This window comes from Panthera leo, chromosome E3 (assembly GCF_018350215.1).
Source record: "Panthera leo isolate Ple1 chromosome E3, P.leo_Ple1_pat1.1, whole genome shotgun sequence".
Taxonomy (NCBI): domain Eukaryota; kingdom Metazoa; phylum Chordata; class Mammalia; order Carnivora; family Felidae; genus Panthera; species Panthera leo.
The window spans coordinates 1,446,587-1,468,709 of record NC_056694.1 but is presented as its reverse complement, the minus strand read 5'-3'; the positions used below and the strand labels follow the sequence as shown (position 1 = coordinate 1,468,709).

At 53.8% G+C, this 22,123-nt stretch overlaps 1 protein-coding gene across 5 annotated transcripts in view; it reads left to right on the top strand.

Annotated features, from left to right (window-relative positions):
* MAD1L1 (mitotic arrest deficient 1 like 1) overlaps positions 1–22,123 on the top strand; it is a 317,511-nt gene that overhangs the window by 205,409 nt on the left and 89,979 nt on the right. For all 5 annotated transcript variants that reach the window (XM_042921292.1, XM_042921291.1, XM_042921290.1 and 2 more), the window contains one exon: positions 20,664–20,754. In XM_042921292.1, the coding sequence (XP_042777226.1) occupies positions 20,664–20,754 (91 nt within the window). The remainder of the gene's footprint in view (positions 1–20,663; positions 20,755–22,123) is intronic.

Below are 22,123 nucleotides of genomic sequence, written 5' to 3'. Positions count from 1 at the left end.
GTGGGAAGCAGGGCGGACGTGCCACTGGAGCGGGCCGCTGCCGATGCGGGGGGTCCAGGGGCAGGCCAGGTGCGCTGGGGGCCTGCGGGCTTCATGGGGAGGTGGTGCGTGTGAGGACGTGACGTGGGGGGAGAGACCAGCAGGGCCCGGGGGCCAGGCCGGGTGACGTCCCGGTAAGGATGTGGCCTTGTTCCCAAGAGCGGTGGAGGCAGCAAAGCCTGCCGGGCAAAGAAGTGGTCGCATCCGTAGCATAGGAGCCCCCTGGGCTGCCCAGAGCGGGGACCTGGAAGAGGGCTCGGCAAGGGGTCAGCTGAGCGCGTACCGCGGGAGCACCCCCGCGCGGAGAAGCGGAGAGCACGCCCCTGCACCCGGCCTCCAGGCGCAGCCCCAGCCCAGCGAGCAGCACAGCTGTTGGAGTCCGAGGGTGGGCTCGGGGCCCCGGAGAGCGGGTGGGGTCTGCCCGGGTCCTGACGGTGAGTGGGCGAGGTGGGCGGCAGAGGGGCTCAGCCAAGGTCTGGGATGTGGTTGGGCTTTCCCGCGAGAGTGGCCTCCAGGGAGCCCCGCCAAGAGCGGGGGGCGGGGGGGTGTGCTTGGTGCCGCTCCTGAGGGGCCTGGGCTGCCGCCCCGGGTGCCCCGTACTGAGCACCGAGTGCTGGAATCGGAGGAGACGCCGCGTCCGGGCTTTGCCGTAGCGCCCACCCTTCCGCTGCGGCCCGAGCTGCCCTCGGCGCCTCCCCCTAGAGATGCGGGTGTGGCATCTGGGCCCCTGGCTGCCGTCCACACCACGGGGCCAGCCGCGCTCGTGTTTGCGTGGGCTGGCACACTTCAGGTCGATTCCTTTTTATTTGTTTTTAAAACCTGAGTAAAAGGCTTTATCACCGATCTCTTCTCCGTCAAGATCAAAGCTGCCTGTCCCACTGCCTCATTTGGTGAGTGCAGCTGAGGGAGAAGAGCCTTCGTGGCTGATTAATAGAAATTGGGTCGGCGGTTGTGTGGACCGCTCGCCCGGACGCACTCGAGGGAGGGCTGTGGCTACGGGAGACCACACGTGACTTGATACGCTCCCCCCTGTGCCCCGTGGCGAGGGCACCTGCCGGGAGCCCCTGACCTGGGCCCTTTTCTCGGGTCCTGCCAGCCCCTCAGCTGCTGGAGCACAGGTGGACCCTGCAGTTCACATCACCATTCACCCCGTGCACCCGACGCCTGTCCTCCTCCAGGCGTCCCCTTCCCGGTAAGCATTCCAGAGTTGTGTCGTGCCTCAGTTTCCCTTGTGTCACGTGCCACCTTTACTTTCCTGGAAAGCCGCGCACACGGGGCCCCTCGAGGCCGCCCTTGGGCTGGGAAGGACTGGAGGGGAGGGCGCCAGCCCCTCTGCCCCAGCTCCTCCCGTGGGCCTCGCTGCCCGCCTCGGGGAGGGTGGGAAGCCCCGGGAGGGCCCTCCCACCTTCGTGACCCGTGCTCCTCCCGCCCCTTCCTGCAGAGCTTCCCTGAGATCCCAGGGAGACGAGTGGGCTGCTCGTGGCCTGCCCTTGGCACCGTGCCCCGGTTTGCCCGCCGGCCACGAGCAGCCCGTGGTCCTGAGGGACGGGGACACGTGCTGGCAGATAGGTCTGTTACGCGTGAATCCCACACGCGTTCGCACGTGATAAAGGATGGGAGGTGCAGGCGGTGTGATAAGTGCATACGTGTAGTGTTTGCGCACACGTGTGCTTACGGAACATCGCTCTTTAACCAGCAAACCAGGGGAACCCCGGGGGAGACTTAAGCGGCGGCTTCGGGACCCTTTCAGCGGAGCAGGGCCTGGTTCTGTCTTCCCTGTTGGCACGTAGCCGCTGCAGCAAACCCTGAGCGTTGTCTGGATTGAGTGGCCGGGTGGGCCGTGTCTCTTCCGGCAGCTGCCCCACGACAGCAAGCAGGGCCCTCAGTCCCCACCGGCCGTGTCCGCCGGGCCAGTGGGGACCCACCTTCCTCTCCAGCCCTCCGAGCAGGCCGTGCCGGGTGTGTCAGCAGGGCGAGGGGAGTCGGTCTCTGTGCCCCGCTGGGCGGGGGCACCACCCACGTCTCCCTGCCCCAGAGGGAATCGGAGTCCCACCCCTCGGCATCGGAGAGCCGGGGCGAGATGGCAGGGGGGCTGCTCACCCCCTCCCGCTGACCCAGGCTCGGCAGGAAGCCCTCATGCCGACCTGTAGCAGCAGGGTGGTCCTTGCTTCCTTGTCGCTGGTGTCCGTGGAACCCCGTGGGGAGACCAGGTTGCACCCCACTCTCTGCAGGGCCCACCTCTGCCAGCGTCGTGTGAATGGGGCCCACGGGTCTGGGGACTTGCACCTGCCTCCCGGGCCTGGCACCGCCTCTGCACGGGGCCGCCTGCCAAAAGCAGACTCAGTAGGACGCGGGATGCGGTGGGTAAGCAGTCTGCCCTCCGCAGAGCCAGGCATCACAGCCCCAAGAGGGCGGACAGCCAGCAGGCAGCAGCGGGTGCCCAGATTATCCGACGAGGATCGCAGAGCAATCAGAAAAGTGCTTCAGCAAACAGTTACGGATCTTCTTTAAATGAGAAAACCGTAAACCTCAACAAAGAAGGAGAGATTAGTTAAAAAAATGAAAGGGAAGAGGAGCCCAATGGAAATTTCCAGCAAAACCAAAATGAAAAGCTCACGGGCAGACTCAGCAGTGGGTCGGAGACGAGAGTCGTGAGCTCAGAGGCAGGCAGACAGACAGACAGACAGGGAAACAGGTTGACGGCCAACGGACGGAGCAGAGCCACTGGGACCAGGGCTCGGAGACAAACATGTGTTTAATTGGACCCCCAGAGGGAAGACGAAGGTGGAAGCTGGAAAATTTTCTGAAGGATTTGGTGAAGGGCGTAAATGCACAGATTTAAGAAGCTGGGCGGAACCCCACACAGTGTCAAACCGCAAAGTCACACGGGACACCTGCTAATTACTCTGAAAGTTAAAGGCGGAGTCTCGAAAGCGGCACCGTCCACAGGGACACTGTCTCATCTGCAGACGTGGACGCCAGGTCAAGTGCACCAGCATTTTTCAGGCTCCGAGAGAAACACGCAGTCAGCCAGGGGAGATACGCTTCAGGAATGAGAAGAAAATCAAGACAAAAGTGAGAAAGTTTGTCCCTAACGGACCTGCCCTTAATGAACCGCGAAGGAAGCTTCTGGATAGAAAGGCACATTAATGGAGGAAGGAGGGGAATTTCCTCTGCCGCCCTCGTGTGTTGGCTGACTCGCCCCGGGTGGCTGGAAACCCACAGGGTCATGCGGTGGTGGTGCTCCCGAGTGCACAGGGACCGGCCCGCATCCACCCCTCACCGCCGGCACGGTCATGCCTCCGGGCCCAGGGACAGATGCGTGTTCGAGTGCCTGCGGCACCCACAAAACAGTGGTCTGGTTTGCTGAACTCAAAACCACCGTCGGCAAATCATAAAGGACTCCTAAAACCATCCGAGGAACCTGCCAGAAGGCAAGAAGTAAGAAACGGAGGAACCGTCGGGGAGCAAATAACACAGCGATAGATTTAAGCCTGAGCAAATCCGTAACTACTTCTAATAGAAACGATCTAGATGCACCAGTCGAGCTGGAGGTTGGCCGGTGGGTGAAAACACAGGAGCCGACCACATTTTGTGGACAAGAGGCTCCCTTCCAGCCCAGCGATCTAGGTGGGTTGAAAGGGAAGGATGGAAGATGAGGCGCCACTCGAGCATTGATTTTTTTCAGGTGGGCGTGGCCACGTTCATTAACATCAGAAGAACACACTTCAGTGCAAAGAAGAGACATCACATGGACGAAAAGGGACATCATGTGAGGATCAGTGTACCAGGAAGACGTGCTCTCCCCAAACGTGTTTGCACCCAACAGCGGGGCTTAAAGCGTGAAGCGAGGTAGAGGAGGTAGAAGCCGCGGGAGAAACAGACACCCTTGCTCGCGGTCGAGGCCTCCGCACCGCTCCGAAGGCAAGACTGCCGGAAGGAACGGCGCGCAGTCATGGAGGAACTCAACGTCACCGCCAACCACAGGGTCCCGGGGAGCGGGACCCTCCTTTCAAGGGCGCTGGGCATTCACCAAGACAGACCGCGCCCGGGGTCGTGACCAGACTCGGAAGAATCAGATACGGAGTCCGCTCTCTGACCACAACAGACTCAAACTAGGAGTGAAGGGAAGACAGTAGGACAGTCTCTTCCCGCTTGCACATTAAGTAGCACACTTCCAGATGCCCCGCGTGTGAGAAAGGAAGTTTGGAAGGAGGAGTAAACACAAGCCAGCGGTCCCACTGGTCACGGAGAGGCGCGTACGGGAATCCACGAGACAGGGCTCCCTCAGTACCGTGGAAGTGGATAGCGCTCAGAGGGACGAGGTCTTTAGTATCTATTTCAACTTGAGGACCTGGAGAAAGGAAGAGCAGGATAAGCCCCAAAGGAGCAGAAACAGGGAAATAATAAGTAGCAGAAAGTAATGAAATTGAAGGGAGAAAAACAGCAGAGAAAATTATTGAAACAAAGCGTCCTTTGAAAAACAGGAATAACATTAATAAGCTCCTAGCAAAACAGACCGACGTGGAAAGAGAAGGTAGTCATCCAGATGAGGAACGAGCTGAGGCGTGGCTAGATCCCGTAGCCACCTGAGGGGTATGATGGGAGTTCTACACATGGGTTTATGCTTACTGGTTCATTGCCTTCGCAGCAGCGGTCCACTTCCTCAAAGACCGCAGGCTTCCCAGATTCAACCATGTGAAGTAGATAATCTGCACGGTCTTAGAAGCATCAACGCATGGAATTCATAACTAAGATGCTTCCCGGGAAGATACTTCCGGGTCCACATGGTGTCTGTGGAGCATTCTAAACCCTTAAAGACTAATTAATGTCGACTTTATGCAGTCTGTTCCAGAAATCAGAGGGCGTTGTTGGGGTTTGGGGGGAGGCGTGTGCGGGTGTCTGCGAGAGGGTGGTGTGAGCGGCCTTCCGTGTTGACCCAGCTCCGCGTCTTGGCCGTGGTGGCTACACAGATGTGCACGTCCAGGATCTCACGCAGGCCAGCGAGTGTGAGCCTCCGGGGCCGCTCCAGTGTCAGTGGTCCTGGCTTTGATAGCGAACTGTATTTGGTTCCACTTGTCACCATCAAGGGAGACTAAGTGAAGAGCCTCCTTGTACGTGTTTGGCAAGTCCTGTGATTATTTCCTGAAAAGTTAACACACACACACACACACACACGCACACACCTCCAAGCAATCTTCCAGCTGGAGCCCTATCTTCTCCGTCTCTAGAAGTGACTACTGGTCATGCCCAGTCCTGAGACTCCTGAGAAGTTTCTTGGCTTTCCCTCCACTGGCCTAGGATTGAGCTTTTGAGTTGTTTACCACTCCTCCGTCTGCTTTCCAGCTTCTAAAGGTTTTTTGATGTTGTCCCTTCCTTTATTTTCTTTGTCCCCTTGGGAGTACAAAGCTGAGGAAGAAAAGTAAGGAAAACATGGAGTCTCGTTTGAGTACGATTTTGGGAGACTGCACGCACATGTCTGTTGGAACCCTCAGCTTTACCTCGAGTCTTGCTGTTTTATAAACAGTGAAGCAAGCCCCTCGTTCAAACCGTGTTTCTCCGCTTGATGACATGACACTTTCCCATGTTTTTACAGACTATAAATGTTAATGCATGGTTTGTTCCAAAGTATACTTAATTAACCCACTTTCAGAGCTTGAGTTGTTTCAAATTTTCAGCCATTAAGAACAAGCCACACAAGGGGGGGTGCCTGGGTGGCTCAGTCGGTTGAGCATCTGACTTCGGCTCGGGTCATGATCTCACAGCTCCTGGGTTCAAGCCCCGCGTCGGGCTCTGTGCTGACAGCTCGGAGCCTGGAGCCTGCTTCCGATTCTGTGTCTCCCTCTCTCTCTGCCCCTCCCCGGCTCGGCTCGTGCTCTGCCTCTCTCTGTCTCTCAAAAATAAATGTAAAAACAAAAAACAGGCCACAGTGGACAGGCGTTAACTGTTACCTACTTTCTGACACACGTGCAAGCGTGTTTTCTGGGTCTCTGAAGCCTGACAGTATTTAGACTGTGGGAGTCTGCTCGCGTCTAGGATTCGGATGCATCATGGTTTTGAGAGTGAGGATGGCTCCTGGCTCTGGTAGTGGTGGTAATAATTGTGCTCAAAGCTGCTCATGCTGATGCGGTGCCTTCTGTGGGCCGGGCTCTGTCTGCACCTTGTGCCCTCTCTGCGTTAGCCTGCAGAATTCCAGAAACACTCCACGAGCGTTTGAGAAGCCACGGTTCTACAGAGGCATGAGGAACACACAGAAGAATGTACGGTTGTACGGCTGGTGGAGTAGCAGGGTGGGGTAGTGCACTTGCCCACCAGGGTGCAGGTCTAAGACGCTGTGTTCTCTTTGGACAAGGTTGAAACAGTAATGACACCAAATAAGAGCCAGTCTGCTTTTTTATTACCACTGTGTGCCTCCACTTCTAAAGAAAGTCCACAATAAAAGTACTCCCCACACCTTCACCCCCACCAGGTGCCGTAGGCATGTTTGACAGAAGTGCACACGTGCGTGCATTCACTGTCCCAATAAAACGCAGAATGTTACCAGGGGATGTTTTGTATTTCACCTTAAAAATTGTTCTATAGTAAAATTCCCCTTTTTGTGGGGTGGGGGGTTGTACAATTCCGTGATGTTTAATCACCCCCTAGTCAGAGAACCAGATAATTTCATCACCTCAAAATCCCCTTTGTAACCGCGTGACAACCACATTCTCCATTTTTGTCAGTACTGGCCAAAGAATGGAATCCTATGATACGGAATCTTTTGACACTGGCTTTTCTGACTGCTGTTGCTTTCTAGTATGTTTTAAAATCAGAAAGCATCATCTTCCAGCTTCATTGTTCTTTTTCAGGATTGTTTGGACTCTTCCAACATCTTAACCACACTAAAGTCTTCCTATCCATGAACATGGGATGCCTTCCATTTATTTTTTTGGCTTGCCTTTTTTTTTACCTATTTCATTTGGCAATGTTTAGCAGTTTTCAGTATATAAAACTTTACCTCCCTGGGTAAATTAATTCCTAAGTATTTTGTTCTTTTTGACACTGTTATAAATGGAATTGATTTCTTTTTAAGTTTATTTATTTTGAGTGAAGGAGAGAGAATCCCAAACAGGCTCCTCACTTGTCACACAGAGCCCAATGCAGGGTCGAACTCATGAACCGTGAGATCATGACCCAAGCCAAAAATCAGGAGTCAGACGTTTAACCGACTGAGCCACCCAGGTGCCCCTGGAATTGTTTTCTTAATTTCTTTTTCAGGTTCTTAATTACTGGTAGATAGAAATATAACTGAATTTGTATATTGATTTTGTAACTTGCAGCTTCCTGAATGCATTTATTACCTCTAATGAGTGTTGGTTTTTCAGATTATTTGGGTTTGCTAGATCGTGGCAGCTGCAAATATAGATAGTTTTACTTCTTCCTTTCTAAAATGGATACCTTATACTTCTTTTTATTACTAAATGCTCTGGCTAGAACTTCTCGTAGTATGTTGAGTGGAAGTGGTAAAAGCTGGCATCCTTGTTTATTTTTCTTTTGTAAGTTTATTTATTTTGAGAGAGAGGGAGAGAGAAAGAATCCCAAGCAGGCTCCACACTGTCAGCATGGGCTCGAACTCACAGACCATGAGATCATGACCTGAGCTGAAATCAGGAGTCGGACGCTTAACCACCTGAGCTGCCCAGGCGCCCCAGCGGGCATCCCTGTCTTATTTCTGATCTTATGGGAAAACCTTTCAACCTTGTGCCGTTGAGATTGGCAGTAGTTCTGGGTTTTTTCAAAAATGCCCTTTTTCATGTTGAAGTTCCCCTCTGTGCTTAGTTGGTTGAGTGTTGATGGATTCGTCAAATGCTTTCTCTTTCTCTACATTTGCTGAGATGATCATGTGGGTTTTTTTTCCCTTTCATTATGTTAATGGGGTGTATTGCTGTGGTTGATGTTCACATGTTGAGACAACCTTGCATTCCTGGTATAAATCCCACATGGTCATGGTGCTGAATTCAGTCTGCTAGTGTCTTGTTAAGGGTTCTTACCCCTCTGTTCACTAAGGGTCAGTGACCTGTAGTTTCCTTGTGGTATTTTGCCTGGCTTGTAGTATCACCATAATGCTGGTCTCTTAGAATGAATTTGGGAGAGTTTTCTTCTCTTTAACTTTTTGGAAGAATTTGGAAGGGAATTGTGTTAATTCCCTTGCGAATGTCTGGGAGAATTCACCCGTGAAGCCATCTGGCCCTACGCTTTATTGTTGTTGTTTTGTTACCGCTTCTGTTTCCTTACCGGTTGTTGGTCAGCTCAGATTTTTGTTTCTTCCTGAGTCAGTTTTGGTAGTTTGTGAATTGCTAGGAACTTGTCTGTTTCGTCTTGCTTATCCAATCTATGTATAGTTGTCCACAGTCTTCTTTGGCAATCCTTGTTATTTCTATAAAATTAGAAGTAGGGTCCTGTCTTTCATTTCTGATTTAATAATTTGAGTCTTCTCTTTTTTTTTTTTCAGTTAGTCATTTCAGCTGAAGTTTTGTTAATTTTGTTGATCTTTTCAAATAATCAACTTTTGGCTTTATTGATTTTCTCGCTCTTCTCTACTTAACTCATCTCTGTTCTAATCTTTAATATTTTCTTCCTTCGACTAGCTTTGAGTGTAGTAAGCCCTTCTTTTTCTATTTCCTGAAGGCAGTTACGGTTATTGGTTTGAACTCTCTTCTTTTTCAACGTAGGCATTTATGGCTACAAATTTCTCTCCGAGCACTGCTTTCACCGTGCCCCCTAAGTGTGGGTATCTCGTGTCTTGTTTTTATTCATCTCCAAGTCTTTTCTAATTTCCTTTGATTTCTTCTCTGACCTGTTGGTTGTTTAAGACTGTGTTGTTTTGTTGCCACATATGTGTTTTCCATTTTTTCTTCCCATTATTGATTCTTACTTCAATTCCATTGAATTAATTCCACCAAATTAATAAATCGAACGTATTAAGACTTGTTTCGTGGCCTAACACGTGGTCTGTACCGGAGGAGATCCCGTGTGCACTTGACAAGGACACGCACCCTGTGGCTGGTCTAGTTGGTTTGTAGTGTTATCCACGTGTGCTGCTTCTGTGCTCATTTTCTGTCTGGTTGTAGCTGCTCCCTTGTGTGGCTGCGTCCCATTCTGCTCTGTGGATGCCCCACAGCTTTTCAAAAAAGACTGTATCCATGTACTTGTTGACGGGGATTTATGCTCTTTCCAATCTGGAGCCATCTTGACTAGAGCCTGCTGTAAATAGCTGTGTGTAGATTGTGTCCGGGGGGGGCCCTCAGTCTTCCTTCCTCTGGGTAGATACCCAGGTGTCGCATTTCTGGGTAATACCTTGGGTAATGTTTAGCTTTGGAGAATGGTTTGGCAGTTCCTTGAACAGAAATACCCACATCCTAGTCTGTGCTTGGTGTTGGTGGTATTTTTAATGCCAGCTGTCCCACAGGTGTGCAGTGTCTCATCGTAGGTTTCCCACGTGGCTCCCAAATGGGCGCTGATGTTGAACATCTGTTCATTGCTTACTTGCCATCTGCTTATCCTCCTTGGTGAAATGTCTGTTCAGATATTTTAGCCATCTTTCACCCAGTTTTATTTTTGTTTTCTTAACTTACTTTTGAATTTTGCGAGTCCTTTATGCGTTTCAGACATATTTGTCAAATGTGACTTGGAACTACCTTCTCTTAGTCCATGGTGTGAGTTTTCATCTTAATAAAACCTTTAAAAGAACAGGAATTCTACATTTTACGTTCAACTCCTTGATCCACGCTCGGTTAAATTTTGTATGAGATGTGAAGTTTAGGTCAACGTTTATTTATTTTATTTTATTCTTTACCTTAAGATGTTCAGGCGTCCCTCCACTGAATTGTTTCTGTGTCCGTGTTGATCCGCATGTTGTCTCACCGCCGTTTTCCTGGTGACCGCAGTCTTATGGCAAGTTTTAAATCAGGTGGTATGACTCTTCCAATTTCATTCTTCTTTTTCAAAATCATTTCAGCTATTCTAGTTCCTCTGAATTTCCAAAGAAGTGCTAGGACAGTTTGGCTCTCTCTACAAAAATAACCCTGCTGGGAGTTGAATTGGTATCGTGTTAAGTGGACACCTTCAGTTTGGGAAGAACTGATTCTGCACCATGCTGGGTCCTCCCTCCGTGAACATGGTATGCATCTCTATTTATCTAGGTCTTTCGTTTCTTACGTTAGCATTTTGTACTTTCAGTATACAGGTTCTGCGTATTTTAATAGATTTGGACCCAAGTATGTCTTTCTTATATCTGTTCTAAATTTTGCTTTGTTTTGTTTTTTGATCACATGGAAATGATTGACTTTTTAGTTATTCATCTTACAGCCTGCAACCTTACTAAATTATCAGTTCTGCGAGGGTTTTTGTCTGTTTGTTTGCTTAATTGTGTTTAATTCCTTGGGATTTTCTACATAGATATTCTGTTGTCTGTGAACTTGGTTAGTTGTACATCTTCACCAAGAAGTATGCCTTTGGTCTCCTCCACTTACAGTTTGTGCTGATTGAGACTTCGAGTGTGATGTTGCTGTGGGGTGAGGAGGGCGGACGCCTTCGCCTTGTTCCTGGTCTTGGATGTGGGGAGATGTTCAGTCTGAAGCCACTGGAAATAATGTGGGATTTTTGTAGGTGTCTTTTTTTTTTTTTTTAAGCATTTATTCATTTTTGAGGGAGACAAAGTGTGAGCAGGTGAGGGGCAGAGAGAGAGGGAGACACAGAATCTGAAGCAGCTCCAGGCTCCGAGCTGTCAGCACAGAGACTGACGCCGGCTCCAACTCTCAATCTGAGATCATGACTCGAGCCTCGGTTGGACGCTTAACTGACCGAGGCACCCAGGCACCCCCTTTGTAGGTCTTTCATCAGGATGTAAAAGCTCACTTCTAGTCTTGGCTTGAAATGAATGGGTATTGAATTTTTTCAAGTTCTGTTTTTTTCTTTGAATTGATTGATACGATGTGGTTTTTCCTCTTTACGCTGTCAGCATGGCAGATTATATTGATTTATTTTTCAGTACTAAACCTGCTTGACACCCTAGGTAAACCCTCCCTGGTTATAACGTATGGTCCTTTTTAATTTTTTTTTACTTTAGAGAGAGAGAGAGAGAGAGACAGAGAATATTTAGCAGGCTCCACGCTTCCCGCAGAGCCCCACATAGGGCTCGATCCCGTTCCCCTGGTATCATGACCTGAGCCTAACTCAAGAGTAGATCACCCAACCGACTGAGCCACCCAGGCGCCCCTAATGCATTGTCTTATTTACATATTGCTGGATTCAACTTGCTTATTTCTTGCTGATGATTTTTGTGTTTGTACTCATGAGGGATCCTGGCCTTACAGCTTTCTCGCACTGTTCTTGTCTGGTTTTTATCACCATAATACTGACCTTGTGAAATGGGTTAGTAAGTATTCCGTCCTCTTTTGTTTTCTGGAAGGGATGTGTGGATCTGGCATTGCTTCCTTTTTAAAAGTTTGCACCCAGGCAAACCATCTAAGGCTGGGTATTTCTGTTGTGTGTGGGTTTTTTTTTTTTTTAATCTGTAAAAAATATTTTTATTTATTTTGAGAGAGCACGAGCAGGGGAGGGGCAGAGAGAGGGGGAGAGAGAGAATCCCAAGAAGGCTCAGCGCTGTCAGTGCAGAGCCCGACGCGGGCTTGAACTCGTAAACCGTGGAGATCGTGACCTGAGCCGAATCGAGGGTCAGAAGCCTAACCGACTGAGCCACCCAGGCGTCCTTGTTGCGTGTGGTTTTCGCTCACGATGTCATCCCTCCGCCAGTCACAGAAATACCCGGGCTGGGTAATTTGTCTCAGAGAATTTGGGTACCTGGGAGAATTGGTGCGTCCCATGTAGGTTGTCAGGGCCTGTGTGTGATGCTGTACACAGTTCCCGTTCTGTCTGCAGGACCCACAGCGGGAGCCTCTCCTTCCTGACGTTATTACCTCACGTTCTCCGTGTTCTCTGGTCTTTGCAGCCTTGCCAGACGTTCGCTGTTAAACAGGCTTCTTCACAGAACTGGTGTCTGCTTTCTCCCCTTTCTCTCTTTGCTTTTCTGTTTTCTGTCTCGTTAATTTCTGCTCCGTGTGGATCCTTCCTTCTGCCCGCTCCTGGTATATTTTCTTTCCTTCTTCCTAGTCTCTTGAGGTGGAGGCCTAGATTATTGATTTGAGATCTTGGTTTGTAATATAAGCGTTCACGGCTACAAAGTTCGCTCCGAGCACTGCTTCAGCCGCGTCCCACCTTTTTGGATGCTGTGCTCTCGTTTCGTTCAGGTAAACGTAGTTTATAATCTCAGTCGTTTTGCTAAACGACCTATTGTTTTGATGTGTGTTGTTAGATTTGCAGATGTTTGAGGATTTTCCTGTCGTGTTACTGGCATCTGGTGTCATTCCCTTGTGGTCTGTGAATGTAGTTTGTGTAATGCCACTTTAAAAAATTTGTTAAGGTTTGTTAAATGCCCCAAATGTGGTCTGTCCCGGAGAAGGATTGTGCTGTCGTTGGCTGGTGCGCTGTACCAGTTCCTGTTAGATCCACTCGGCGGATGGTCCTGTTCAGCCCTCCTGCCCGTGGGTCGTGCTCATCGCCGTGTCCAGCCGCACTCGCGCTCCCCCGTCCTTCTGCCGCGTCGTGCTTCGTGCCTGACGCAGCTCTGCTTCTAGGAGGAAGTACGGTTAGCGTGGTTGTGTCCTGGCGAACGAGCAGCGTGTGTTTGCTCCGTGGCTGTGTCACATTTTGGTCATTCTCGCAATAGTTGGGACTTTTTCATTGTTATGTGTAGTATGATTGGTGATCAGTGGTTATAATCACTGAAGCTGAGACGATGGTTAGCACTATGAGCAATAAGGTATTTTTAATTAAGGCCTGTGCGTTTTTGCAGACCCGATGTGACCGCCTTGTGAGTAGGCTGCAGTGTGTTGTAAACCTAGCTTTTACGTGCACCGGGAAACCAAAGAATTCATTTGATTCGCTTTATTGTGACATTTGCTTTACTGCGGTGTTCTGGGACCGAGCCCGCGGCGGCTCGGAGGTGCGCCCCTGCGTTTGTGTCCTAGCCCTTTCCCGGCAGGCAGTCGTCTGGTCACCTGCCCCAGAGCCTCCTGCACACGACCGCTTGGACTTGTCCTCTTGCTCCTTCCATCCTTCCATTCTGTTTTATTTTTCTCTCGTGAGCCCTTACTACCTGCCCGAGCACAGCTTTAAATAGTTTACTTGCAGTGACACATTGGATTCTTAAAACAAACTGTAAGTACACAGTTTGCACTATTATCCCAATTTTATGGGTGAAGGAAGGGAGAGACAGTATCTTGTCCAGGGTGACTTCGTGCCAACCGTTCACTTTGGAATAAGTTTTTTTTTTAAGTGTATTTATTTATATTGGGTGGGGAGACAGAGAGAGAGAGAGAGAGAGAGAGAGAGAGAGAGAGAGAGAATCCCAAGCAGACTCCACACTGACAGCACAGAGCGCGATGTGGGGCCTGAACTCACGAACCATGAGACCGTGACCTGAGCAGAGTCGGACCCTCCGCCGGCTGAGCCCCCAGGTGCTGCTGGAATGAGCTCGATCTGCCGGAAGCTCTCGAGAGTAGGACAGAGAGCTCAGCCGAGCCCTGCCTGTGTTCCCTTGTCACCGGCGTGTTCCGCTCCCGTGGCTTGCTTGCCGTGAGCCTGTGACGCCCTCCGTTGTCGGCACTACTTTGTCTGCCCCCTGACGTCCGGTCCAGGCCCTGCCTTGGTTTGGTCACCCCTGCCGCCTCCGCTCCTGGGCAGCGTCCCCATCTTTCTGTGTCTCGTGACCCTGGCAGCACTGGTCAGGCGGCCGTGGACGGTCCCCAGGCCGGGCATGTCTCACGTGTGTCGTGGGGAGACCTAGGTTCTCGGCTGAAGGGAGGAAGGGCACAGGGGTGGGGCCCTCCCGTCACATGAGACCAGGGGTCCGTCACATGAGACCAGGGGTCCGTACGGGATGCTGGCACTTCCTTCCTGACGCACGTCCTTCGTTTGCATTGAGTCGCAAGCCACCCTTTCCGCACTCCGCTCGGAGATCTCAGCTGAACAGCCGCGTGCCGGTGCTGCCTTCCGCACGACACAGGCACGTGGCTCGGCCAAGCTCCCCGCAGCCTCTGCCTGTCACCGGCTCCAAAGCCGTGTCCCCACGGTCAGGGACTTGTCACTGGGCCCCCTCCCCTAAGGGCCAAATCTGCCTCTGTGCTCGGGCCACCGCAGCGGAGGCCCCAGCCCGGGTGGCATAAGCAACAGGCATTTACGTTCTCTCTGTCGGAGGCCGCAGGTCTGAGGCCACGGTGCCGCGTGGTTGTTGCCGGAGAGGACTGTTGTGGCTGCGGGCCACGCCTTCCCACCAGGCGCTCGCCCCCGGGGGACAGTGCGCACAAGCTCTCGGGGTTCGCTCTTTCCGGGACACTTAGCCCGTCACAGGGTCCCACCCTCGTGACCTCACCTGACCCTAGTTCCCTGCACGCTCCATCACACGGGGGTTGGGGCCTCAACCTAAGGATGTGGGGAGACACAGACGTTCAGTCCGTAGCAGGACGCCCCCTCCTTGTCTGAATGAGTCCGGAGCAGGGCCATCGCCCTCTCCGTGCTCCAGCCTCCTAGTGCGGGACAGGGATGGTTGCTGTCTGCGCACTTGATCCCCTCTGCCCGTGGGGCCCAACATTGGCTCTGTGCTGGGAACACGGGGCGGGCGTGTGACAGAGGGAACGGAGAGGCCTGCGGTGACAGTGTGGTGGCCTAGTCCCCAGTGGATGGTCAGGGCCTGTCAGGGAGGAAGCAGCAGGCAGTGCGTCGGCTGTGGGATCTGGCGGCGCTCAGCCTGGATGGTGCGTCGTGGGCCGCGTGCTTTTCCGGCTGTCCTCCAGGGCCACTGGCTGTCCCTTCTTCAGGCCGTTGGGGGGCCCGACCACCGGCACCCCTCCCCCCGCCGTTACCCTTTCTTTAGTCCAGCGAGAACAATTGACAGCTACCTCATCCTAGCCTGTTGCGCACACGCACGCACGCACACCCTGCTTTGACTCGCTTAGTCTTTTCCAGAAGCCATCTGGGATGTCGTTTGGTTTACGTAGCGCCCTCCTCGTCTAGAGAACGTGGAGCCAGTCGGTCTCGAGAAACCTAGGCCACAGCCGATCGCTTCGAAGCATCCGAAGGCGAAGCCGCCCTGTGAGCTTGTGAACACACGCGGGTTCATTTTCTCCCTCAGCAAGGTGGCGGTTCGCCTCAAGGGGAGGCCGGGGGAGGGGAGGGGCCCCGCCTGAAGACACGTAAACGAGTGTTGTTTATGCGGGTTTGTTCTCTGACAGCGGGATGGATCCCAAGCCATTTTATTGATGGGCCTGCAGCTGCGCGCACGCGCTTATTTGAATTTAGCCCCCGAGAACGTTTGCTCACGAGCCTTCAGAGTCCGAAGCGTCCGGTTTTAATCGGGGCCCGGCGGGGCTCCTCATGCAGCCTGCCCCTGACGTGCAGGGGTCCTGCCCGCAGACGGCGGCTTCCCGGACGTGGCCTTGGGTGCCAGGCCCGCCCCACGCCCCTGGGGACACCTCCCTGGGGCGGGGCAGCTCACGCCTCCAGGTCTGTCCCTCCGAGACGCCCCGAGCCGGCAGAGAAGCAGTGCTCGCTCAGGTGTGAAGCGTGGGGTCAGCAGGTGTTTTCACAGCCTTCTTGGGGTGTAGCGGACGTACGGCAAACTGCACGTATTTAAAGCGCGCAGTGGGGCGCCTGGGTGGCTCAGTCAGTCGAGCGTCCGGCTTCGGCTGAGGTCATGATCTCGAGGCTTCCGATTCTGTGTCTCCCTCTCTCTCTGCCCCTCCCCCACTCATGCTGTCCCTCTCTGTGTCAAAAATAAAACGAACGTTAAAAAAGTTTTAAAAATACGAAGCGCACAGTGCGACGTTTGCACACGCACACGCCCGCACACCCTGCTGTGCCAACCAGGCTCAAGGTGGCGGACCTGTCCGTCACCCCCAGCCTTTCCTCTGGCCTGGCCGGAACCCATCCCTCCTCCTCCTCCTCCCCAGGCAGCCGCTGATGTGCTCTCAGTCCTAGAGACTGGTTGGCCTTTGGTGAAGTTGAATATGAATGGAGTCACGCGGTGGCCACCCTTCCGTGTCTGCCTTACTGCGAACACACATCTGTGCCGTGGTCCTTTTTACGGCCGGGGACTGTTCGCGTACGTGTGCCCTTGTTGGACACTCGCTCTCCCCCGGCTCGCGGCTGTTGTAAACAGAGCCGCTTGACGTTACGGAGAAGGTCCTTGTGTAGACTGCGGCGGGACACCACCTGGTCGTGGGACGGCTGGCGCGTGTACGTGGCCGTTTTCTGTGGGTCTGCGTGTCTCCAGGGGGCCGCACCAGTTAGCGTCCCCGCCACCACTGACTCCTCGCGGGCCCTGGGCCCGTCCGCCTCTCTCACCGCGATCCTGACAGGTGCGCTGCGGCTCGTGGTGGTTTGAATTTTGTCTCCCTGACGACTGACGACACGAGCATCTTTGCCTGTGCTTGTCGTCGTCTGGCATCTGGTTTAGCAAAGTGTCCTAAGTACCGTCCGTTTTTTTACTTGGTTGCTTTTCGCTGAGTCTGCGGAGTCCCTTGCAGATTGTGGGCGCAAGTCCTTTGCCGGAGACTTACTTGCTTTGCGAATATTCCCTCCCATTCTGCGGCCTGTCACTGCATTGTCTTCAGGAAGGCTTTTAAAGAGAAGTCTTATCTGTTTTCTTCTTTGATTGTGATTTGGATACCGTAGCTGAGATTCACAGGGTTCCCCCTACGTTTTTTGGCAATTTTACCCTTTTTCGACTTATATGTGGGTTTATATCTCCATCTTGAGTTAGTTTTGTTTATATTGTACAAAATACAGACTTTAGGGCCTTTAGAAAAATGAACACGCAGCTGCTCCAGCACCATTTGTTAAAAAGACACCCCTTCTACACTGGATTGCCTTCGAATGTTTATCAAAATACGTCGTCTGCACGTAGGGGTCTGTTTCCGGGCCCTGCTGTGTTTCGTCGGTGCGGCTCAAGGGCAGTGCTGTTTTGGTTGCCGTGACTTTATGGCAGTTCTTGAGATTCGGTGTTAGGTCTCCAGCCTTCTCCCCGGTGCTGCTTTGGGCGTTCCGGGGCTGTGACACTTCCCCATGATTGTTACAATCAACTGTCCGGTTGTACGAAGAAACGTGTGGGGTTTGACTGGGTCGGTGTGGACTCTTGAGGGCAGTGCGGGGAATCGTGAGGTCCCAGCAAGGGAGCCTTTCAGCCACGACCACGTGTATCCCCTCGCGTTTGGGCCCACGTCAGCGCCCCTCAGCTCGGCGGACGACCTCGTGCTTGTCAGAGGGCGGGTCTCGGACGGGTTTTCCAGGTCGAGCCCCGCACGCTCCGTGTTCCTGCGTGCAGTTGTGAGTCGCGTTTCCCGGGTGTCCTTGCGTGGATCACTTAGCGCCATTCTGGTCGCAGGAGAGATTTTGAATGACTAATACCCTTCCCAGTAGGTTGAGCCTCCTTGCGTGGGCCAGCCCGTGTCTGTGTTGGTCAACCTGTGTGTGCGCCCGAGAGGGCCGTGCCCTCTGCTCTCGTGGTCACGGTGTTGCCGCGGGATGCTTGGGTCCAGCGCCTGTCTACTTCATCCTTCCGGGTTTTCTGCTCATCGTTCCGTCAGCTGTTGAGGGACTGACGTCGAAATCTCGGGCTCCGATTGCGGGCTTGGATATTTCCGTGTGTGTCTCTACCAGGGTTGCTGCACCTGTCGAAGGGCTTTCCCTAGCGCGTAGGTGTTCCGGACGATACTGTTCTCTCGGCCACTCGGCCTCCGCACCATCACAAAGTTCCCTCGTTGGCGCCGCCGTTGGCTCTGAAATTCTCTGTGGTTCTAGGGGCCTCTCCGGCTTTCTCTGTTGGTTTTCCCAGTGTTGGCGGCTCACGTCCGTTTGCCGCTTCGTGTCGGGGGTGACATAACGGGGGGTTGCTGCTTCGTCCGCGTGGGTAGCCTGCGTTTCACTGGGTGTGTGGACTGTTGACGTGTCCTGTGGCAGCCGGTACGACGGGGTCTCGTCTTGTCACCTTACTGCCGTCCACCCGTCCCGTCCCTTCCTCTTCGTTTCCCATTTTCCTGGCTTCTTTCTAACTCGTTGCGTGTGTTTTCTTATTTCACTTTATTTCCTTTCTTGCTCACCGGTTGTCACTCCTTGTTATTTTAGGGCTTGTTGCGGGGTGCATGGTGCACACCTCACGCTGGTCACAGTCTGCCTGCGAGCGATGTTCTACCGTCAGGCACACAGCCTCCTCGCTACATCGTCTGTTTTCCCCTCCGGCCTCTGCTACGTGTGTCACGCATTCCACTTGTATTTTTATCTTAGACCCCAGTACATTTTTGTTAGTTTTGTTTCAACAACTAATCTTGTTAAAAGATAGCAATTTGCTTTCATATCTTGGCTGGAACACGTGGCGTATATACACGTGGAGTATCACTCAGCCATAAAGAAGGATGAGATCTTGCCATTTGGAACGACGTGGATGGACCCAGAGGGTATGGTGCTGAGTGAACTGAGACAGGAAAACAAATGCCGTGTGATCTGACTCCCATGTAGCATCTAAAAAAACAAAAGAAATGCACAGACGCCTAGATCATGAGCGGGGAGATAGAGGGGATTCAGAGTACAGACTTCCAGTTATAAAATAGTAGGTCACGGGGATGTGACATACAGCACAGGGTTGGGACATGCAGCTGGTGATCCTGTGGTGACTTTGTGCAGCGACAGACCACGACCACGGCGAGCATTTTGTGGTGTCCGTAATAGCACAGTCACTCTTGGACGCCTGAGACACACGTGGTAGCGGATGTCAGCCGGACATCAAGCGTCCTTGACAGCCACACGCTGGCCCACGCGGTCGCGGTTCCGCTGCACCTCGCTCCTTTACGTGGACCCGTGTCTCCCTCTGGCGTCCCTGCCCCCCTGCCAGAAGGGCCTCCCCTGACCCCCTCGGGGAGCGGGTCTGCTGGTGACGAGTCCTTGCAGGTGTGGTTTGTCTGAGAACATCTTTATGTCGCTTTTGTTTGTGATTATTTTCACTGGCGGTCGAATTCTCGGTTGGTATTTTTTAATTTATTTCAGTATTTTAAAGCTTTCTCTTCCCTTTCTCGCTTGCACTGTGTCTGATGAGAAATCCGCTTTATTCCTCTGTACGTGACCTCTCTCCCTTCCGCTGGCGGCTTTTTGAGCCGTTAGGTTACTAGGTGCACTGGGGCCGTTTCCCGTGTGTCTTATGCTGGGGGGTTGCCGAGCGTCTCGGATCTGTGTGTGCTCGTCATCAAAGCTGACGCTTCGTCTCCCAGGGTCTGCCTCCCGCCCTTTCCTTCGGGGCTCCACCCAGGCGGCCGCTGTGCTCCGTGAAGTTGCCCCGCACACCTCGGTGACCGTCTCGTCAGCCTCAAATATCCCTTTTCCTCTCTCTTTCACTTGGGACCGTTTTGGGTGTTTTGTTCTGTGTGTTGGTTTGTATCGTTTCTTTCTGGCGTCTTCCGGTGCGTAGGCTTTCCTCCTGCACAGTCTGCTCTGGCGTTCGCCCGCCCAGCGTGTCTGTGGTCTCGGGCGCTGGGGCTCACCCCTCCAGGAACTGGGGCCGTCTTGCTCGTGACTCCGTCTCTGTGCTGAGCTGTTGAACGGCGGACGGTTGCAATAACCGTTTCACTGTCCTTGGATGCTACTTAATGCTGCAGCTCATGGTGGGTTTCAACTGATTGACTATTTTCCTCATCACGGGTCATATTTTCCTGCTTCTTTTAATGCCTAGTAGTCTTTGATTAGTTGGCAGACATTGTAAATTTTGGCTTGTTTGATTCTGAATGTTTTTGTATTCGTATAAATCTTCCCGAGCTTTTTTCAGAGACGTAATTAGGTTTCTTGGAAAGAGTTTTGGTCCTTTCTGATCTTGTGTGATTTGCTAGGCCGTCCTGGAGCACTTCTCTGTCTAGAGATAATTATCTCTTGCTCCCGAGCCAAGACCTTCCTGAATAATCTATGAAATGTGAGTTTTCCACTCCAGCTGGTTAGTAGTGGGAAGGCCCTGTTCCTTAGCCTATGTACGTGCTGCACACTGCTTCCTGGACAAACTTACTTATTTCCAAATCATGTGAATATAGTGCTTTTCAAAAATTAAAATCTGGAAATGAAGACAGAAATAGGCACTTAGTTACCGTGAGCTGAAACCTGCCGTACGCCTCTGTCGGCCGCTGGCCTTGGTGTCCGGGCCCGCGAGGGAGAAGGGACCCTGCACGGTCCCTCTGAGCCTGCTTCCCCCCAGTTAGCTTCCCTCCCCAGCCCACGTCTCCCTCCGGGTCGACTCCGTGGTTCTGTGTCCTCTACGATACGTGGTCATGCGTCCTGGGAGTGGGCCGACGAGCACAGGACGCATGCAGGTTCCCATCTGTCCTGCCCCCTCGAGTTGTGGTCCGTGGAGACCCCCCTTCGTCAGAACGGACGTGCGGGCCACACCCCGCCCCCGGGCCTGAGCGTGACACCCCCCACCCTCCGGGCAGGGCCCCGTCTGTCGGAGTGGACGGCGGGCCGCGGTGTGTGTCCTGACGGTCTGGCTCTCCTTGCAGGCTGAAGATTGAGGAGCTGGAAGGGGAACGCAGCCGCCTGGAGGAAGAGAAGAAGACGCTGGAGGCGCAGCTCGAGCGGCTGACCCTGCAGGTGCGTGCCGGCGGCGGCCACCGGCGGGGGCTTATCCCGGGACGCGGCGTTCCCCCACAGGTTCTCCCTGCCCTCCGGGTTTTTCCCCCTCCCGCCGACGTCCCATCTTTGTTTCGCCAGACCGCACGAAGCCGCGATCTACCCCCATACGCCTGCCCTCACACCGGGGCGCGTGCTCGGAGCGCATCGGGGAGGGTGTCCCAGCCGTGGCCCCGGCCCCGTGCTCCATCGGTCCTCCTGCTCCCTCCCCGCACCGGCCGTGGCCCGTGGCTGGTCTCTGGTCGGGTGTGCGCCCAGGCCCGTGCCCGCCGCCTGCAGTCAGGAGGCCACAGCTCTGTTTACGCCGGCACACCTTTACGTTGTTTTTCATTTTTATGCTCCCGTCTGAATTGCTCCGTGGCAAGAAACCTGCAGATTGGTGATTACCCAGATTTTGGACAGGCCATTGATTCTATCTTGACACCTATTAGAGGCAAATCAGATCTCTTTTTTATTACCGATTCCTGGAGCCAGGGGAAGTGACAAGTCTGATGAAGCGAGGTGCCGGGAGCCGCGGCTGGCGGCGCTCAGCTCTGGGACCCGTACCGCTCTAATTGGGCCGCGGTCTCCGAAGGGAGATCCGGGCTGTTGGCAGGTCGGCCCGGGCGGCCCGTCAGCCAGGCCCTGTCGGAGCAGGGCGGGTGGGCGTCTTCCCGCGTGTTCATTCGGGCACAGCCTGTGATCGGGGCTGACGGCTCCCGGGGCTCCCGGGGTCGGGGCGCAGTGAGGCTGGCTGAAATCCTTCACGTCCCTTTTTCCTGCCTCCGGCCTGCCAGGCCCTTCCCAGGGAGCCTGCTGTGCCGTAGGCGGGGCTGCTGAGGCAAGGTGCTGGCGAGCGCTGTGCCCGAGGGCATCTGCCCCCAGCACCCTGGGAGACGGGGAGTCCGCCGCTCGCCCATCTCCAATGTTGCTTCCTGACGGGAGACGCGCAGGTCCTGGGGCCGCTCCCGGCCGAGGGGCTGGGCTCCTGCCCACAGGGGGCAGGCGGCCTCCGTGTCCCTGCCTGTGGGCGTGGGTGGGGCACAGCGCAGGTTTGGTGGGGGGGGGGGGGGGGGGCGCCGTGTGGAGACAGGTTTGCATCACGCCGGGGGCTCGGGTGCTTATGCGGAGGCATGGCGGTGCTCCCCGAGCTGTGCCACGGCCCCGGGGCAGGGGTGGCAGAGGCTTGTAGACAGCCACAGGCAGCCACCGCCTCTGCACCAGGTGGGTGTCCCGCGGCCCCTCACGGGCGCCCCGTTCCCTCCCACTGCTTCGAGTCGGGGGACCGACTGCTCGTCCCACAGCAGCGCCCGTGTCCTGCCTCCAGACACCGCAGCACGAGGAGGTCCGT